General features: G+C 45.1%; 1 protein-coding gene across 1 annotated transcript in view; it reads left to right on the top strand.

Moving 5' to 3' along the window:
• Window positions 1-651: 651 nt before the first annotated feature.
• Window positions 652-18,190, top strand: part of ARHGEF3 (Rho guanine nucleotide exchange factor 3) — a 679,117-nt gene continuing 661,578 nt past the window's right edge. The window contains exon 1 of the mRNA XM_068253700.1: window positions 652-1,073. Within this exon, the coding sequence (XP_068109801.1) occupies window positions 1,036-1,073 (38 nt within the window). The 5' untranslated portion in view covers window positions 652-1,035. The remainder of the gene's footprint in view (window positions 1,074-18,190) is intronic.

The following is an 18,190-nucleotide window of genomic DNA, read 5'->3' as shown; positions in this document are numbered from 1 at the left end:
CACCTAGCTAACCTGTATTGGGGGCACCTACCTATCTAACCTATACCGGGGGCACCTGCCTATCTAACCTATACTGGGGGCAACTATACCGGCTACCTATACTGGAGGCACCTACCTGGCTAACCTATACTGGGAGCAACTATACTGGGGCACCTATGCCTGGCTACCTATACTATGCCTGGCTACCCATACTATGCCTGGCTACCCATACTTGGGGGGACCTATAGCTGGCTACCTATACTGAGTGCAACTAGACCTGACTAACCTATACGGTGGGCATGTATACCTGGCTCCGGGGGGGGGCGGCAGGGGGCAATTTTGACACCCTCGCCCTGGGTGCATTTTAGCCTAGAAACTGCGCTGTGTATACCATGCATTATAGTTTATATGCACCACAAAACTTGTTGCTGTTGTTGGCAACTGCACAAAACACGGTATATTGGACGTCGAAGTTGCTTGCTTTATCTGGCAGTAGTTCCAATGTCTTTGCTGATCGGTGTTGAACCAGTTCAGACTGTCATCGCTTCTTTTAGAATCGCAGAGAGGATGGAGTTGGTTGCCAGGACCAGCCTGGAGGAGGGAGCAGGCGGGACTGCCATTCAAACTGTGGGCGGAGTACCAGGCATTAATCCCTGTACGTTACTCAGCTCTCGATTGAGACCCGTGTGAGGAGACAGCCTGGGATTTGCATGACAGGAGGGGATGTACCTGCGTGAGGAGAAGGGACACCCCTGATACCCTGATACGGGGCAGTTTAAAACTTTTCACTCTGAGTCTGCCGGAAGATTCCCCTGGACTTGTGTGACAAGAAGAAGGGACACGAGTGGACCATATGTGAGGAGAAAGGGCACCCTATGGGGCAGAGACATCCTGTAGAGAGTAAAGTGCTGAATGCAGAGGTTAGGAGGGAACTCTAGAGGTGTCACATTCTGCACTGAAGAACAAGTGACAACACGCAGCAGGGAGACCTGGAATACTGACATCAGGATACTACGGGGCTATTGAGCCCCGCCACGGATCCCCAGCAGTCACCTCATGCATCAGGGAGGGAACCTGAACAGTCCTACAGAAAGGTGGGAGGAGCTATGACTCCAAATTTGCACCACATACCCCTCCTATAACACTTGTCCACCTGTACATGAGCCTTCTTTTACCACACTGATGATCGGAAATGGTCAATTGCAATTCCCTCAGGCTTTTGCTTTCTTTTTTTTTTTAACTTGCATCATAATCGTTGAAAAAATGCTACATGAAGTGCTTTGCTATTTTGATTAAAAAAAAAGTGTTTTTCTCAATTTTGAATCAGAATAGCACTTAAAGGGATACTGTAGGGGGGTCGGGGGAAAATGAGCTGAACTTACCCGGGGCTTCTAACGGTCCCCCGCAGACATCCTGTGCCCGCGCAGCCGCTCACCGATGCTCCGGCCCCGCCTCCGGTTCACTTCTGGAATTTCTGACTTTAAAGTCAGAAAACCACTGCGCCTGCTTTGCCGTGTCCTCGATCCCGCTGATGTCATCAAGAGCGCACAGCGCAGGCCCAGTATGGTCTGTGTCTGCGCAGTACACTCCTGGTGACATCAGCGGGAGCGAGGACACAGCAACGCAGGCGCAGTGGTTTTCTGACTTTAAAGTCAGAAATTCCAGAAGTGAACCGGAGGCGGGGCCGGAGCATTGGGGAGTGGCTGCGCCAACACAGGATGTCTGCGGGGGACCATTAGAAGCCCCTGGTAAGTTCAGCTCATTTTCCCCCGACCCCCCTACAGTATCCCTTTAAAGGAAACCTGAGATGGGCGTTGTGGGTGTATATATACTTACCTGGGGCTTCCACCTGCCCCATTCGTTGCGTAGGGTCCCTCGCTGTCCTCTCTGGCTGCTCCATTCCCTATTACATACCCCCAGTAATTCGGCCAGCCACACTCTTCTGCGCATACGCAGCTCGGCCACACGCACACCCTCCATCGCGTTCCCTCCATGCCTAATACTAACCTCACCCTCTTCTGTGCCGAACATTAACCTGTCCTCTCCTCTGCCTAAATCCCCCTCTTTTTTGCTACACTCTACTCTCACCTCTGCTTAACACTTTTATTATTGAATCGGAATGTAAAACCTTAAATTGTTCCGTTAATGTGAACAATTGTTAATTGCCTTCTGATTAGTTTTGATGGTTCAAATCGCATTGAAAAATCTAATCTGATGGAAAAATTTTAACATTAATGGCACCTTAACACTAACTTCCACCTCTCCAGTGTCTAAAGATGGCCACACACCATACACTTTTTTAAATATCTGTTCAATTCAAGGATTGCAATCAATTTATATTCTATTCTATTATTGTAACATTTCAAAAATCTGACCAATGTACCACACACATCTTCAATTTTTCCTCAATTATGATAAAAATGATTGGAAACTCTGATAAAATTGCTTCGGTGTATATATTAATAAACTGGCAATCTACTACACACCATTCAGTTTTCATAAAAAAATGATTAAAAAACCCCAGCACCCCCGATCATCTTTTATCGAATAAACAGCTTTCGATTTTTTGGGAGGAAATCCGATCTTAATTATCGAATTGCTGTTAAATCGGATCATTTTATTGTATCGTGTGTGGCCACTTTTACGCTAACCTCCTACTTTCTAATGATAGTCCAATCTTATCAAAGCTATGTAGTAGAATGGTGAACTGAGTAAATACAGTATACCTAAACAGTAAGATTGTACTGCAATCAAGGTTGTAAGCATTTTCACACTAACCCCTCCCTCTGGATTGCAGATTAGAACAGGTCGGAAAAAGTGCTATGATGGCGGCATATGGTCAATATTTCAATGATTGGAACTCAGTTAGGGAGTAGCAATCATTTTACTGGCTTGCACAGCTTGATTTCTCTGGGATTTTACCAGGGCCCATATTTACCATAAGGCACTGTAGGCTCGTGCCTACAGGCGTCTTTTGTAGGAGAGACTGCCCCTCTCCCCAAATGTCCCCCTACCTAATGGGGGTCTTCTTGATACTGGGGTGGGGGCACATTTGGCTCCCTATATGTGTGTGGGGGGGGTCACATCTACTACCTAGATACCTAGATTAATGGGGTTACCAAATACTGAGGAAAATCTGGCTACCTAGTCAGAGGAGGAGGGATGCCTACCAAATATGGGGGTGTGGCCTGAGTTGAGGGGTGGAGTTTAGGGCACCAGAACACCTGTGCCTATAAGCTCCTGGGCTGTAAATCAGGCTCTGGATTTTACCGTCTTTTAGAACATTGATAGAGCTGCTACCTCAGGTAGCTTTGTACCAATTAAATGAAGTATAAAACTGTTAGGTCATTGCTCCCCACCATCTCCCCATTCCTTTCTCAGTTAAGTTTTGTATAATAAAAACAAAATCAATGAAGTGAGGCTTTTTTTATTGATAGGTTAATTGAATTGGATATCCAGTCACGTTGAATAATGTCTGGCTATCTAAAAGCTATGTTACACAGGTGATTCTTCATCCTCATTCAGCATCAGTGTGTACTGCGGGGACAAACGATCGATTCCTCTGTGATAGGAATTGTTTATTTTTATACACACACAGCATATCAATTTTCAATAGATTCCAGCAGGGAATTGGTTGAACTGCAGCATTGCAATCGACTATAGACCCAAATCACCCAGGAATTTATGTTCCTCTCCAATCAATTATTTCTGTTAGATTTTTAGCCAAAATTGATCAGACATTTTGACAGGGCTGTGTAGTCGGAGTCGGAGTCGTGGAGTCGGAGCAATTTTGGGTCCCTGGAGTCGGAGTCTGGGAAAAATGCACCGACTCCGACTCCTAATGAATTTGTAACTGCAATTAAAATAGAAAATATGATAAAATGTTCTATTTCTCAGATAATAGTGATTATAAATAATTTATATATACAGTATATATACAGTAATAGCTGTGCTTAGTCCACAAAAATGAAATAAACCAATCAAAAATAGTTACTTGTGCTGCTTCAATAAAGCAGTTCCCGTATTTTTAAAGTCAGATACACATATCTGATTGTGACTGTATATATGATGTGTACACAGGAATCTCTTATATATACTAAGTAACATCTATGCTGTAAGAATAAAGCCTGATGTGTAGCTGTGTCACTAATAGAGATGGTCAATGAGATGGATATAATTCTGTGTTGATGCTGATTTATGCAAATATATGCACTCTCTTTGCTCATGAAATCAAATAATTTGATATGTTGTTAAAATTTGGTTTGGTGACTACAAATTAAAGGGTACCTGAGAAGGATGAAAAGAAACATTTTATACATACCTGGGGTTCCTCCAGCCCCCTTCAGGCTAATCAGTCCCTCGCTGTCCTCCTCCATCACCTGGAACCTCTGCAATGAGTCCCGGTAATTCAGCCAGTCAGCGCAGTCCACCCACAACCAGGAACATTCTGCATCTGCGCAATAGTGCTGCACAGGTGTAGTGTGCTCCTAGCGGCGGAGTGTGTACATGCGCACTACGCCCGACTGGCTCAAGTACCTGGACTCATAGCAGAAGATCCAGGTGGCGGAGGACAGCGAGGGACTGATTAGCCTGAACGGGGATGGAGGAAGCCCCAGGTATGTATAAAACTTTAATTTCATCTGTCTCAGGTTTACTTTGTTACACAGTAGTACTATATTCTACATATGCACTCTCCACAGAGCTGCAGGGAATCCACTGAAAATGTTGTGTACATTGAACACAGTGGTGTTGTCTATCACTCATAAACCTGGTTCAGATTTTGCATGAAGAATGTGTAATAGAGGAAGAATCTCCTCCTTCCCCTGCAGAATACCTGCACATCATTCTTACATGTACCCACAGTTATATTGCCTAGGGCCTGATAGATGTTCTTTGTTCCGGTCTGTACCTTTTACAAGTACACTTACCAAGGACTAGTTTTAGTCTAAAGGGAATAAATATAGCAGTCTCCATATCCTTCTCACTTCAGTTGTCTTGTAAAATTCCTTAGCTTTGGCAGTTAAGAGACGAATTTCATGTTACATACTTTCAATCAACAAGATTGTAATATGCAAATTAGAGGAGTCGGAGTTGGTGGAATCCTAAACTGAGAAACTGAGGAGTCGGAGTCGGTGGATTTTTGTACCGACTCCACAGCCCTGCATTTCGAGGGAATCAATTTCCAGCAGATTAATCAAATGTGCAGGGAATCGAACGGAATCAAATCGAACATGCTGTGTTACAATGTTATTTGAATGACATTGTACACACCTGGACGACTGCACAATATCTACCCGGTTGGATTGGGCCAAATTCCCCTATATCGGTCACTCCTCATTGTCATTTGGCAACATTTTTGCAATGGTTGTCCTCCAATATGGTGAAATCTTGCTTACCGTGGTTATCAACTTTTTTTTATAGCATGTGTATGTATCTTTGCAACTCTTAACAGCACTTCAGCACATACTCTGTTAGAAGTATCTGAACTATGTCATGTGTCGGTAATTTAACATAGAATTAAAATCAGCAGCCATGCAGGTTAATTGTGTTATCTGATCAGAACCGCACATTAACTTCTTTGACAGGATTAAATGTTAGTATCGCTAACTTTATAAGATGTTATCTGATCATTTAACATATTATGCAATTAAATGAGTGTTTTGCATAAGTCTGGAAAATTGTTTATACTCAGAATTGTTGTTTCACGCTTACCATGGAGCCATAACACGATTGATAGCAGGCAGATACAAGCATTCTGTTTCCTTTCCTATGGAAATTGCGGGTGCTATCTGATAGTTTAGAAGGAAAATCAGTTTGGACCTTAAAGGAAATAGGCAAAATGCAAAAAAATAGCTTTACTTACCTGGGGCTTCCTCCAGCTCCTGGAAGCTCATGTGTCCCTAGCCGCAGCTCCGCTCTCAGCAGGTCGCTCGGTGTCCCCTCCGTAGCAGCTGCAGACCCGGCGAGGACTGTGGCTACTGCACCTGCACAGAATGCTCCTGGTGACAGGTGCAGTAGCCGCCGACCTCTTCAGGTCGGCATCTGCTATGGAGGGGACCACAGGTGACTTGCTGAGAGCTGAGCTGCGATGAGGGACAAATAAGCTTCCATGGGCTGGAGGAAGCCCTAGGTAAGTAAAGTTGTTTTTTGGGGGGGATTTTGCCTGATATTTGCATTACGCTTCCTGTGACAGCAGTAACACAATGAGTCAGGATAGAGGAGCTGCACATTATCCGTGTGTTGTGTCACATACAGTGAAGCATGCAGTCAAAGAATTATATGTGTCACTGTCACTGTTAACAAGCACTTTTTGCAGTAATGCATTGCTTGCAGGACGTTGGAATTTTGCATGCTGTTATACCGCACCCGCCATACTGTGAACATTGCATAGGTGATGCATTGCAGTGCGGCAATCTGCATTAGAATGCAGCCATTGCAATGCACCGCTGTGAACTAAGACTAATGGACACCTGAAGGAGGAAAAAAAATGTAGATACTTCCCTCAGCAGAGGGAAGCCTCTGGATAATTCCCCATCCTCTTTGCCTTCACTGACCCAGCGCTGGGACCCCCCGAAAATCTTTGACAAAGGCTTGTGGAAGAGTGTGTGTGGTGCTCTTGTCTGTGAATGAGCGCAGCTGCACTGCGCCTGTACAGTAGCATGGGGCTGCTTGGGCTCTGATGTAGGAACAGGAGCACAGCCTGAACTTTTAGGGGGCCCCGGCATCAAGCAGTGGTCTGGAGGAGGCTGTGAGAAGCTTCTGGAGGATCGGGAGGATTTCTTCTACCGAGGTAAGTATCTGATTTTCTCTCCTTTTTACCTTCTGCTGCCCGCGTCACGCCAGTGGGCGTGGCCGCGGCGGCAGCCCCAGGACCGCCTAACGCCAATTGGCGTAAAGTCCTGGGGCTCTGTTTTGCATGAGATCGCGCGCATGGTGCGCGCGCATCTCATGCTCGGAGGGCGGAGCTCCGCCCCGCCTTCAGTCTCCGAGCGGCTATTGCAGCTCGGGAGACTGTTAGACGGCGATCACGCCGTCTATTTGCTAGGTGCGGCGCTGCGATGAGCAGCAGCGCTGCACTGGGGACAGCCGTGTGACACGGCTGTCCCCATGGGGGACAAGAGAGCGATCGGCTCTCATAGGCAGAAGCCTATGACACCTGATCGCCATAATTGGCTGGCTGTGGGGAGGGAGGGAGCGAGGGAGGGAAGAAATTTAAAGAAACAGGGGTTTTTAAAGAAAAAAACAAACAATAATATTTATTTAAAAAAAAATAAACATGGGGGGAGTGATCAGACCCCACCAACAGAGAGCTCTGTTGGTGGGGAGAAAAGGGGGGAATCAATTCTGTGCTGAGTTGTGCGGCCCTGCAGCTTGGCCCTAAAGCTGCAGTGGCCAGTTTTGCTAAAAATGGCCTGGTCACTAGGGGGGTTTAGCCCTGCAGTCCTCAAGTGGTTAAACTTACAGGTTTGATTTACTTTGTAGATTTGAAAAATACAAAAACACCACTGACTTGTTGATAAGCAGAGCTAATAGTTGTGTACTTGTATTTGTTTTGACTCATCTTCATGATCAATTTAATGTGTTGTTTAAATGGTCATTTCACATTTATCCAATGTATGACCATCTTCAGAAAAGTCACAAGTTCAGATTTACTTAATTTTCAGCTGAGAGACTTAGCATAGAGGAGCAGCATTACACATTTTTGAAAGGAAATCAGCAATGGTGTATGGCTGTTTATGTTACAAGAGCAATTGAATGGTTTGTAAACATTTTTATATGTCCCTGTTTGCTGTGCTCTGATCTTCATGCACACCTTCATAGTCATATGGTCATCTGAGAGGCTCAGAATTATTTATATGAAGTCAAGTCTTACAATATTTCTTAACTGACTGCAGGTACAATAACAGGCCTACATATTTGTTCTAATCCAGATCTTTTGCTGTGTGCCCAGGAAGCTAACACTGAATCCTGTCTAACTTGGAACTTTGCCCTGCCATTCCTTGTCGTCTCCAAACTAACCTCAGTACTGTAACAGGCAACTCAAGTGATCTCTTCAGCTGTGGGTGAACAAGTGCTCTCAGAAAAGCTATGCCTTCTATTCAGTTTGCATTTGAGATCAGAGTACAGTTGCTGTTGTGTAGCAGAACTTGTAGGGAGCATGTGCTCGGTTTGATTATGTGACAAGATTTGTAAGCCTCTTGTTCGCTGGTTATATTTATGTATTATAGCCTTTTTTCCACTGACAGTTTTTTGATTGCCTGCAATTCGACCCATGCTTCGCCAATTGCAAAAGTGTAATGATTATCATTGAAATCACGGTGCCCCTGATTTGATTAGATTTTTCCGCACACATAGTATGAACCAGTTTACACTAAGTGCAAATTCGCACTTAGTGCATCCATTTCCCATAAAATGGTTGACAGCCACATTCGCGGAAACAATGCAGAAATTCACATCCAGAAAAATGGATACAAAATGCAACATGCTAGTGGAAACAGGGCCTGAATGCTGCATTTGGGTTAACGTCAAGAAACCCTCCCTCGACCCCTCACTACCCTCCAACTACCGCCCTATCTTCCTCCTCCCCTTTGCCTCAAAACTCCTTGAGCGTCTGGTTCACAAACGCCTGACCTATTACCTCAATGCCAACTCACTGCTAGACCCACTGCTATCTGGATTTCGACCTGCCCACTCAACTGAAACTGCTCTCACCAAAGTGGTCAATGACCTTGCCTGAGCTAAAGCTGAAGGTAAATACTCCATTCTCCTCCTCCTTGACCTGTCAGCAGCTTTTGACACAGTGGATCATCTCCTACTCCTCCAGTCCCTCCAGTCCATGGGTATTCACGACTTCGCCCTGACCTGGCTTTCATCCTACCTCTCCAACCGCTCCTTCACGACCTCCTTCATCCACCCCCAACCACCTCTCGGTGGGAGTCCCCCAAGGCTCGGTCCTTGACCCCCTTTTGTTCTCCCTATACACATCCTCCATTGGCAATGTCATCTCCTCCATGGGTTTTAACTATCATCTGTATGCAGATGACACCCAGATCTACCTCCACACCCCTGACATATCCACCACTACCATGGACAAGGTCTCCTCCTGCCTATCAGCCATCTCCTCCTGGATGTCCGCTAGGTTCTTGAAACTAAATCTAGACAAAACAGAATTTCTGATCTTCTCACCCCGGCCATCTCTGAACCTCCCAGATGTGCATGTCACTGTTAACCACACTACCATTCACCCTACCTCTCAATACCGCTGTCTGGGAGTCACTCTGGACTCCACACTCTCCTTCACTCCTCACATCCAAAACCTCACAAAGTCCTGCAACTTCTACCTTCGTAACATCTGCAAGATCCGGCCTTTCCTGACCTCTGCCACCACCAAACTCCTCATCCAGGCCCTCATAATTTCCCACCTTGACTACTGCAATGCCCTTCGGTCTGGCCTCCCTATGACCCGAATAGCCCCGCTGCAGTCCATCATGAATGCGGCAGCCAGAATTATCCACTTCACCCATCGCTCCACCACGGCTGCTCCCCTCCGTGAATCCCTCCACTGGCTTCCTATCCAGTCCAGAATCAGATTCAAGATATTGTGTCTGACCTACAAATCTGTCCACAAAACCTGTCCAACCTACATTTCCGATCTTACTCAAAGGTACACATTTAGCCGCTCACTCCGCTCCTCCAATGAACTGCGCGTGACCGCCCCCCGAATCACCCAATCCCATGCACGCCTCCAGGACTTCTCAAGAGCTCCTCCAACACTATGAACTCCCTACCTCCACCCATTAGGGCAGCCCCTTCCTTCAACATCTTCTTCAAGAAGGCCCTCAAAACTCACCTTTTCACTCTGGCCTACCACCCCTCATAAGTGCTCTAAACCCGCAGCTGAACTCTGGTACCCTACCTTTCGTGTCCTTACCGCTCACTCTAGATTGTAAGCCTTTGGGCAGGGTCCTCCTCCTTTTGTGTCCTACCTGATCATGCACCTCCATTACTGTGCACCCATGCTATGCATTTGAGTGAACTCAAATCGCCTAATCTCCATGCTCCATCCAGTGACTGACTAAGTATTACCTTGTACTCTTACTATGCCGCGTGATCTGAAAATAAATAAATAAACGTCATTGGGAGAATAAGAAAATTGTATCCCAAATGCAGTGCTATGTAATATTCTTGTGTTGGAAAACTGCAACACAATTGCAGTGCAAAATTAAACCAGCACATGAAAATTCAGCTACCATGCACAGGAAAGCGCTCGGTGTAAATTAAAAAAATTGTGAATGCAGTCTGTGAACACACTTTACAATGGAAAAGGGCCTTTCCTTCTGTTTCCTGTGTAGACTAAAGTAGTGAGTTATCACAGCAAATCATACAAATCTGACTAGATCAAATTGGTTGCAAGCTTCTCAGTTAGTTGTGCCACACAAGAGCAACAGTAGTCAGGGGAACTGAGTTCACGAGGAAGGATTTGGAGAGGTACTACTAGGCGCCTTGTGGTACCTGCACCAAAGCATTAGTATCCGTTTGCAAATGTTGCATACTTTGAGACAGGAAGAACGCTTGTTTAAATCATGCACACACTGTCAGTCTGGTAATTGAAGTCAGTGTGCCCACTCGAGAATCAGAGATTTTTCACGTTTGTCTGCATTCTGTTAGTGCATTTTCCCCCCATGTTTTAAAATCAGACAGCCGTTTGTTTGTTTTTCTGTGCGACGCATGCGCTCCCAATTACAATATATTACGCAATCCCAAACAAAACGTGGCAAATCGCATGTGCAAACCCTGACCACAGACTGCAAGAAACCAGTAAAAATGCCAATGAAGAGGGACAAGTGTGCTCCCTGCCTTTCAGATTTGCTTTATTACTCATATATGGGCACTTTTAATGTGTGGTATGCACTACTTTTTTTTTTTTTTTTTTTTACCTTTGTTTGTATCTGCATAGTTCTCTAAACCCAAGGTTGGATTTTTACTTTTCTCTGCCCTAGGTCAATTGATGCTCTCCTTCCATGTGCATCAGACCTCCTTGCAATCCATGTGCAGCCAGATCATCCATGTTAAACATCCTTATTCTGCAGCTCTTTTATTTCATGGACAGCTCCCTGGGGTAGCAGCTTCCTTCTACCATTATTGTTATTATTATTATTATTATTTATTGTATTTATAAAGCGCCAACATATTACGCTGCGCTGGACAATAAATATATACAATGATACAAGGATGACAGACATAACAAGGATATACAACCTCGAACAAAGTTATACATACAAATTGTACAAAATACATGATCATGCAATATGGGCTGGTTAGGTAGGCCCAGTAATACAAGTACAGGCTGTCATAGGACAGGAGCACATGATCCTGTAGATTACACTAGGGAATGGAGGACCCTGCCAGAGGCTTATAATCTAAAGGGTGGGGTGGAAACACTAGGTGGGGCTGTTAAATATTTAGTAGAGAGTTACTGTGTGGTAGGAGGTGGGTAGGCCATCATAAAGAGGTGGGTTTTGAGGGCTTGCTTGAATGTGTTGAAAGAGGGAGCAAGTCTGATGGGTGGTGGAAGGGCGTTCCAGAGGGTGGGGGCAGTTCTTAAGAAATCCTGCACGCGGGCATGGGAGTGTGAAATGCGTGGGGTGGTGAGGCGAAGGTCGTTGGAGGATCGGAGGGGGCGACCTGGTGTATACCTGTGAACAAGCTCCGAGATGTAGGTAGGGCAGGTTTTGTGCACAGATTTATACGCCAGGCATAGAATCTTGAAAGTTATCCTGAAACGGATAGGGAGCCAGTGCAGGGATTCACAAAGGAGAGATGTGGATGCGGAGCGGTGCGAAGAATGGATGAGTCTTGCAGCCACGCTCATCACTGATTGCAGGGGGCAGTGCGTTTCAAGGGGAGGCCAGAAAGGAGGGAGGTACAGTAATCAAGGCGGAAGATGATGAGGGCATGGATGAGCAGTTTGGTCGTGTCCGGAGTTAAGAAGGGGCGGATCTTGGAGATATTACGGAGGTGCACTGCTTTCCATTTGCAGCCTCTTCTTCCATATGTATCTAGTATCTACCCCTACCCGTTTTCCATGTCCAGCCTCTTCCACGGACAGCAGGTACCTTAGGCCCACGTCTCTGTGGCCTTTTCAGAAAGACGCTGAGGAAAAACCACTGTGATTGAAAATGTGTTCATATCCAGAGTTTTAACATGCAGGCTTATCCTCCCAGATTCAGTTTGTTTTACTGTATTTAAATTTTGCTGAATCACTGTAAGGAATATTAACACTAAGGTTGATGGTGAGAATCTTGTCCTTGTTGAGGCTATAATATGTGGCAACAATTAGAGGTACATTATTTGCATAACTGAGCCAGAGTTCCTGCTTCAGTAATAGCCTAGATTGTGTGAGCATGTCTGGCGACTTATCTACAACACTTCAATCCTCTCTTTCGGTCTAAAAAACAGAAACACTTATTCTTTATGAAATCTGGAGGCAATTCTTGGCTGTCTTGTATGAGAAGCAAGAAACATCTTTGGGAAATGTGTTCTTGGTTAAGACAATCCAGATTTATGTCTGAATTTAAGGCAGCGTATGCAAGGACACTTTCACTGTGTTTGTGTTATGTTTGTAGTGTTGCTTTAACCTTTGTGGGACCAATGTTTAGCACACACAGTCTAAGGGCTGGAACCCACAAGGGCGTTTTTGTGAGCATTTAGGGAGCACTTGAAAACGCTAGCGTTTTCCCAAAACGCTCAGCTAATCCCGAGTCCCGAGTTGTCCCTCCCTAATAAGTATGCTTGTTTGCATATGTAATATTGGGGAGGATGATTCTGGAGTAGCAATGCTGCAGCAGGATGTGCCCCTTAGCAACCAAGGGGCAGACTGCTGCAACGAGAAAGGGAATAGGAGTGCAGTTAAAGCTAGACAGGTACTGGTGGTAGGGGATTCAATTATTAGGCACACAGATGGGGTAATCTGTCGAAGAAACCGTGAATGCCGTACAGTCTATTGTCTCCCGGGTGCTCGGGTTCGGCATGTAGCGGAAAGAATTGACAGATTATTGGGTGGGGCTGGGGAAGACCTGGCTGTCATGGTACACATTGGCACCAATGACAAAGTTAGTGGGAGATGGAAGGTCCTCAAAAATGATTTTCAGGTACTTGGAGATAAACTTAAAGCAAGGACCTCCAAGGTGGTGTTCTCTGAAATACTGCCAGTGCCACGTGCTACATCTAAGAGACAGAGGGAGCTTAGGGAGTTAAATAAGTGGCTGAGAAATTGGTGTAGGAAGGAGGGGTTTGGGTTCCTGGAGAACTGGGCAGACTTTGCAGTTGGCTACAGGTTCTACAGCAGGGATGGGCTGCACCTTAATGGGGAGGGTACAGCTGCATTGGGGGAGAAGATGGCTAAACGGTTGGAGGAGATTTTAAACTAGGATTTGGGGGGAGGCGGGAGGATAAAGTCTCAATACGTAGACAAGATAAGGTAAAAAGACAGTGGGAGCCTAACATTATGGGGGGTGGGGACAGTGTAAAGATTAAAGAGGTTGGTAAAATTTCAAGTAGCCCATTTCATGTAAACAAAATTGGTAAATGTGGTGGTAAAAATATAAAGTGTATGGTAACCAATGCTCGGAGCCTTGCAAATAAGAAAACGAACTAGAGTTCATTCTGACTGACAAAGGCTATGACATTGTGGGAATAACCGAGACATGGATGGATGAAAGCCATGACTGGATAGCTAATTTAGAGGGATACAATGTGTTTAGGAGGGATAGAACAGGGAAAAAAGGTGGAGGGGTTTGTCTCTTTGTTAAGAATTCTTTTACAGCTGTCCTCAACGATGAGATGGAGGAAGATTGCGAAGATGTGGAGTCCGTTTGTGTAAATATTCATGGTGGAAATAAAAGTTGCCAATTGCTTATTGGGGTATGCTACAGGCCACCTCTTATTAATGAAGCTGCAGAACTGCGATTACTACAGCAGATTGAAAAAGCTGCAAGTAAAAATAAGGTCATAGTTATGGGCGACTTCAACTTTCCAGACATTGACTGGAGTATTGAGGCTACCGATTCTGGTAAAAGCAGCAGATTTCTGGCAGCACTACAGGACAATTACTTGACTCAAATGGTAACGGAACCAACTAGGGGGAATGCGTTACTGGATCTGATCATTTCTAATAGACCAGATAATGTATCAAATGTGCAGGTTCAAGAACATTTGGGAAATAGTGATCACAACATAACGTTTGATCTAGTGACTGATAGGCCACGGGGCAGCGGGACCACTAAAACTATGAATTTTAGAAAAAGCAAAGTTCAATCAACTTAGGCAGGCACTAAGTTTGGTGAACTGGGATAATATACTACAAAGGGAGGACACTGAAGGGAAATGGCAAGCTTTTAAACTTATTCTCAATCAATATTGTAGTATGTATATCCCATATGGAAACAAAATGTCTAGGAATAAAAAAGGCCTCTATGGATGAATAGAAAGGTTAGAGATAAAATGAAGAGGAAAAAGAATGCCTATAAGGTCCTAAAACAGGAGGGGACCGAGGCTGCACTAAGCAATTATAAGGATTGCAATAAAAATTGTAAAAAAGAAATTAGGCTGGCAAAGATCGAAGCTGAAAATCAAATCGCTAGGGATATAAAATCTAACCCAAAAAAGTTTTACAAGTACATCAACTCTAAAAAAAGAAAGGTTGACTGTATAGGACTCCTAAAGGATGAGGGTGGGAACTCAATGGTGGATGACCAAGGTAAGGCAGAGTTATTAAATGCTTTCTTTGCTTCTGTATTCACAAAGGAAACCGCACTGTTGCAAATTACAGATGCAGAAGAGTCTCAATCTTCCAACTGTAATATTAAATACTTAACGCAGGAAGAAGTGAAGGCAGGACTAAATAAATTAAAAATAGACAAGGCACCTGGCCCTGATGGCATGCATCCTCGGGTCCTAAGGGAATTAAGTTCAGTTATAGATAAGCCCCTTTATCTTATCTTTTGTGACTCTCTTTCAACTGGCAGAGTCCCAGTGGATTGGCGTACAGCCCACGTTTTCCCATTATTTAAAGAGAACCCGAGGTGTGTTTAAAGAATGTTATCTGCATACAGAGGCTGGATCTGCCTATACAGCCCAGCCTCTGTTGCTATCCCAAACCCCACTAAGGTCCCCCTGCACTCTGCAATCCCTCATAAATCACAGCTGTGCTGTGAGGCTCTGTTTACATCTGTAGTGTCAGTCTCAGCTGCTCCTCCGCCTCCTGCATAGCTCCGGTCCCTGCCCCCGCCCCTTCCCTCCAATCAGCAGGGAGGAAAGGGATGCAGGCGGGGACTGGAGTTCTGCAGGAGGCGGGGAGAGCAGCAGACTGACACTATAGAGATAAACACAGCCAGCTCTGACAAGCTGTTTGTCAGCAGCGTGGCTGTGATTTATGAGGGATTGCAGAGTGCAGGGGGACCTTAGGGGGGTTTGGGATAGCAACAGAGGCTGGGCTGTATAGGCAGATCCAGCCTCTATATGCAGATAATATTCTTCAAACCCACCTCGGGTTCTCTTTAAGAAGGGCAAAAAATCAGATCCAGGAAATTATAGACCTTTAAGGTTAACATCAGTTGTATGCAAACTATTTGAGGGGTTACTAAGAGATATTATACATGACTTCATAGTAGAAAATAATCTTATTTCTCAGCATCAACATGGGTTTACTAAAGACAGGTCCTTTTTGACTAACATGCTCAGCTTTTATGAGGTAGTGAACGCTAATGTGGATATTGGGAATGCTGTAGATGTGATATACTTGGACTTTGCAAAGGCCTTCGACACTGTTCCCCACAAAAGTCTGGTGCAAAAGTTGTGGATGCAAGGACTGGGGAAGAGTCTGTGTGTATGGATAGGGAACTGGCTAATGGACAGAAAACAAAGAGTTGTGGTCAATGGATCATACTCAAAATGGGAGACTGTTAGCAGTGGGGTCCCACAGGGGTCTGTACTGGGTCCAGTGCTCTTCAATTTATTTATTAATGACCTAGTAGATTCAGTAGTGAGCAATGTTGCTATTTTTGCAGATGATACAAAATTGTGCAGAATCATCAAATCTCAGGAAGATAGTGTCATATTGCAACACGATCTGGATAGGATGGCTATATGGGCACATACATGGCAGATGAAATTCAATGTTGAAAAATGTAAAAGCAAGAAGTTTTGAATCAGGATGATACCATTTATTGGCTAACTTAGAGATGGATAAACACAGTGAGCTTTCGACTTATAAGAAGCCTTCGTCGAAGTCCAACGAAGGCTTTTTATAAGTCGAAAGCTCACTGTGTTTATCCATCTCTAAGTTAGCCAATAAATGGTATCATCCTGATTCAAAACTTCTTGCTTTTACTCATGGCTAACACGGTACAGCACTTTACTGCTTCGAAAAATGTAAAGTCATGCATTTTGGTCGTACCAATGGTCTAGCACCATACAAAATAAATGGGATACAGTTGGGGACATCAAACTTGGAGAAGGACTTAGGAGTACTCATCGACAACAAGTTAAATAATCGTACTCAATGCCAAGCCGCTGCAGCTAAAGCTAACAAATATTTGGGATGCATTAAAAGGGAAATAAAAACTCGAGATGCTAGCATAATATTGCCCCTGTTTAACTCTCTAGTAAGGCCACATCTGGAATATGGAATTCAGTTCTGGGCACCACATCACAAAAAAGATATTGCAGTTTTAGAACAGGTACAGAGACGAGCAACAAAACTGATACGTGGGATGGAAGGTTTCATTTACCAAGAAAGGTTAGATAAACTGGGTTTATTTAGTCTAGAGAAAAGACGCCTTAAAGGGGATCTAATTAACATGTATAAATACATCAGAGGGCAATATAATAGCTTGGCGGATGAGCTTTTTGTCCCTAGGCCTTCTCAAAGGACTAGAGGACATGATCTGCGCATGGAGGAAAAACGTTTTAGCCATTTATTTAGGAAAGGGTTCTTTACAGTAAGAGAGATTAAGATGTGGAATGCATTGCCACAGGAAGTCGTTATGGCAAACTCTATACCTTCATTTAAAGGGGGCTTAGATGCTTTCCTTGCGTTGAAAGACATCCATGGCTACAATTACTAGGTAATGCCTAATGATGTTGATCCAGGGATTTTATCTGATTGCCATCTGGAGTCGGGAAGGAATTTTTTTCCCTTTTGGGGCTAATTGGACCATGCCTTGTAAGGGTTTTTTCGCCTTCCTCTGGATCAACAGGGATATGTGAGGGAGCAGGCTGGTGTTGTACCTTGTTCTCTAGTTGAACTCGATGGACGTAGGTCCTTTTTCAACCAAAATAACTATGTACCGTATTTTTCGGACTATAAGACGCTCCGGACTATAAGACGCACCTAGGTTTAGAGGACAAAAACCAGGCAAAAAAAAAAATACTAAACCTGATGCATCCATAGTGCAGGGACATCTTAGGGACCCCTCCAATTATATTCCCCTTGTGCCTCATGTGTCCTCCTCTGCCCCCTTGTCCTCTATTGTCCCCCCTGTCATCTTCTGTCCCCCTGGGTCCCCGTCCCTGTGTGTGGTGTCCCATCCCTGTGTGCGGTGTCCCCTATGCCCTATCCCTGTGTGCAGTGTCCCCCTGTGTCCCAGTCCCTGTGTACGGTGTCCCATCCAAGTGTGCAGTGTCTCATCCATGTGTGCAGTGTCCCCCTGTGTCCCATCCCTGTGTGCGGTGTCCCTCTGTGTTTCATTCTTGTCTGCAGTGTCCCCTTGTGCCCTATACTTGTGTGCAGTGTTTCCCTATGCCCTATCCTTGTGTGCGGTGCCCCCGTGTCCCATCCATGTGTGCAGTGTCCCATCCATGTGTGTGGTGTCCCACCCATGAGTGTTTTGTCCCCCTGTGTCCCACCCATGTGTACTGTGTCCCATCCATGTGTGCAGTGTCCCCCATGTCCCAGTCCCTGTTTGCGGTGTCCCCCTGCGTCCCATCAATGTGCGTGGGGTCCCCTTGTGTCCCATCAATGTGTGTGGTGTCTCCCTGTGTCCTGTCCCTGTGTACTGTGTCCCCATCCTTGCACTTAGTGTCCCCCTGTGTCCTGTATACCATAGCTTCTCCCCCCATTCCTCAGGCTAATAAGAAAGCAGCCCTCGACCAATCAGGTGGGGGACGCTGCCCAAGACTGCCAGTTACAAAGCTTACTGCTTCTGATGGC

This window comes from Hyperolius riggenbachi, chromosome 9 (assembly GCF_040937935.1).
Source record: "Hyperolius riggenbachi isolate aHypRig1 chromosome 9, aHypRig1.pri, whole genome shotgun sequence".
NCBI lineage: Eukaryota > Metazoa > Chordata > Amphibia > Anura > Hyperoliidae > Hyperolius > Hyperolius riggenbachi.
The sequence above is the reverse complement of the archived record's forward strand: the minus strand, read 5'-3'. Positions and strand labels throughout refer to the sequence as shown.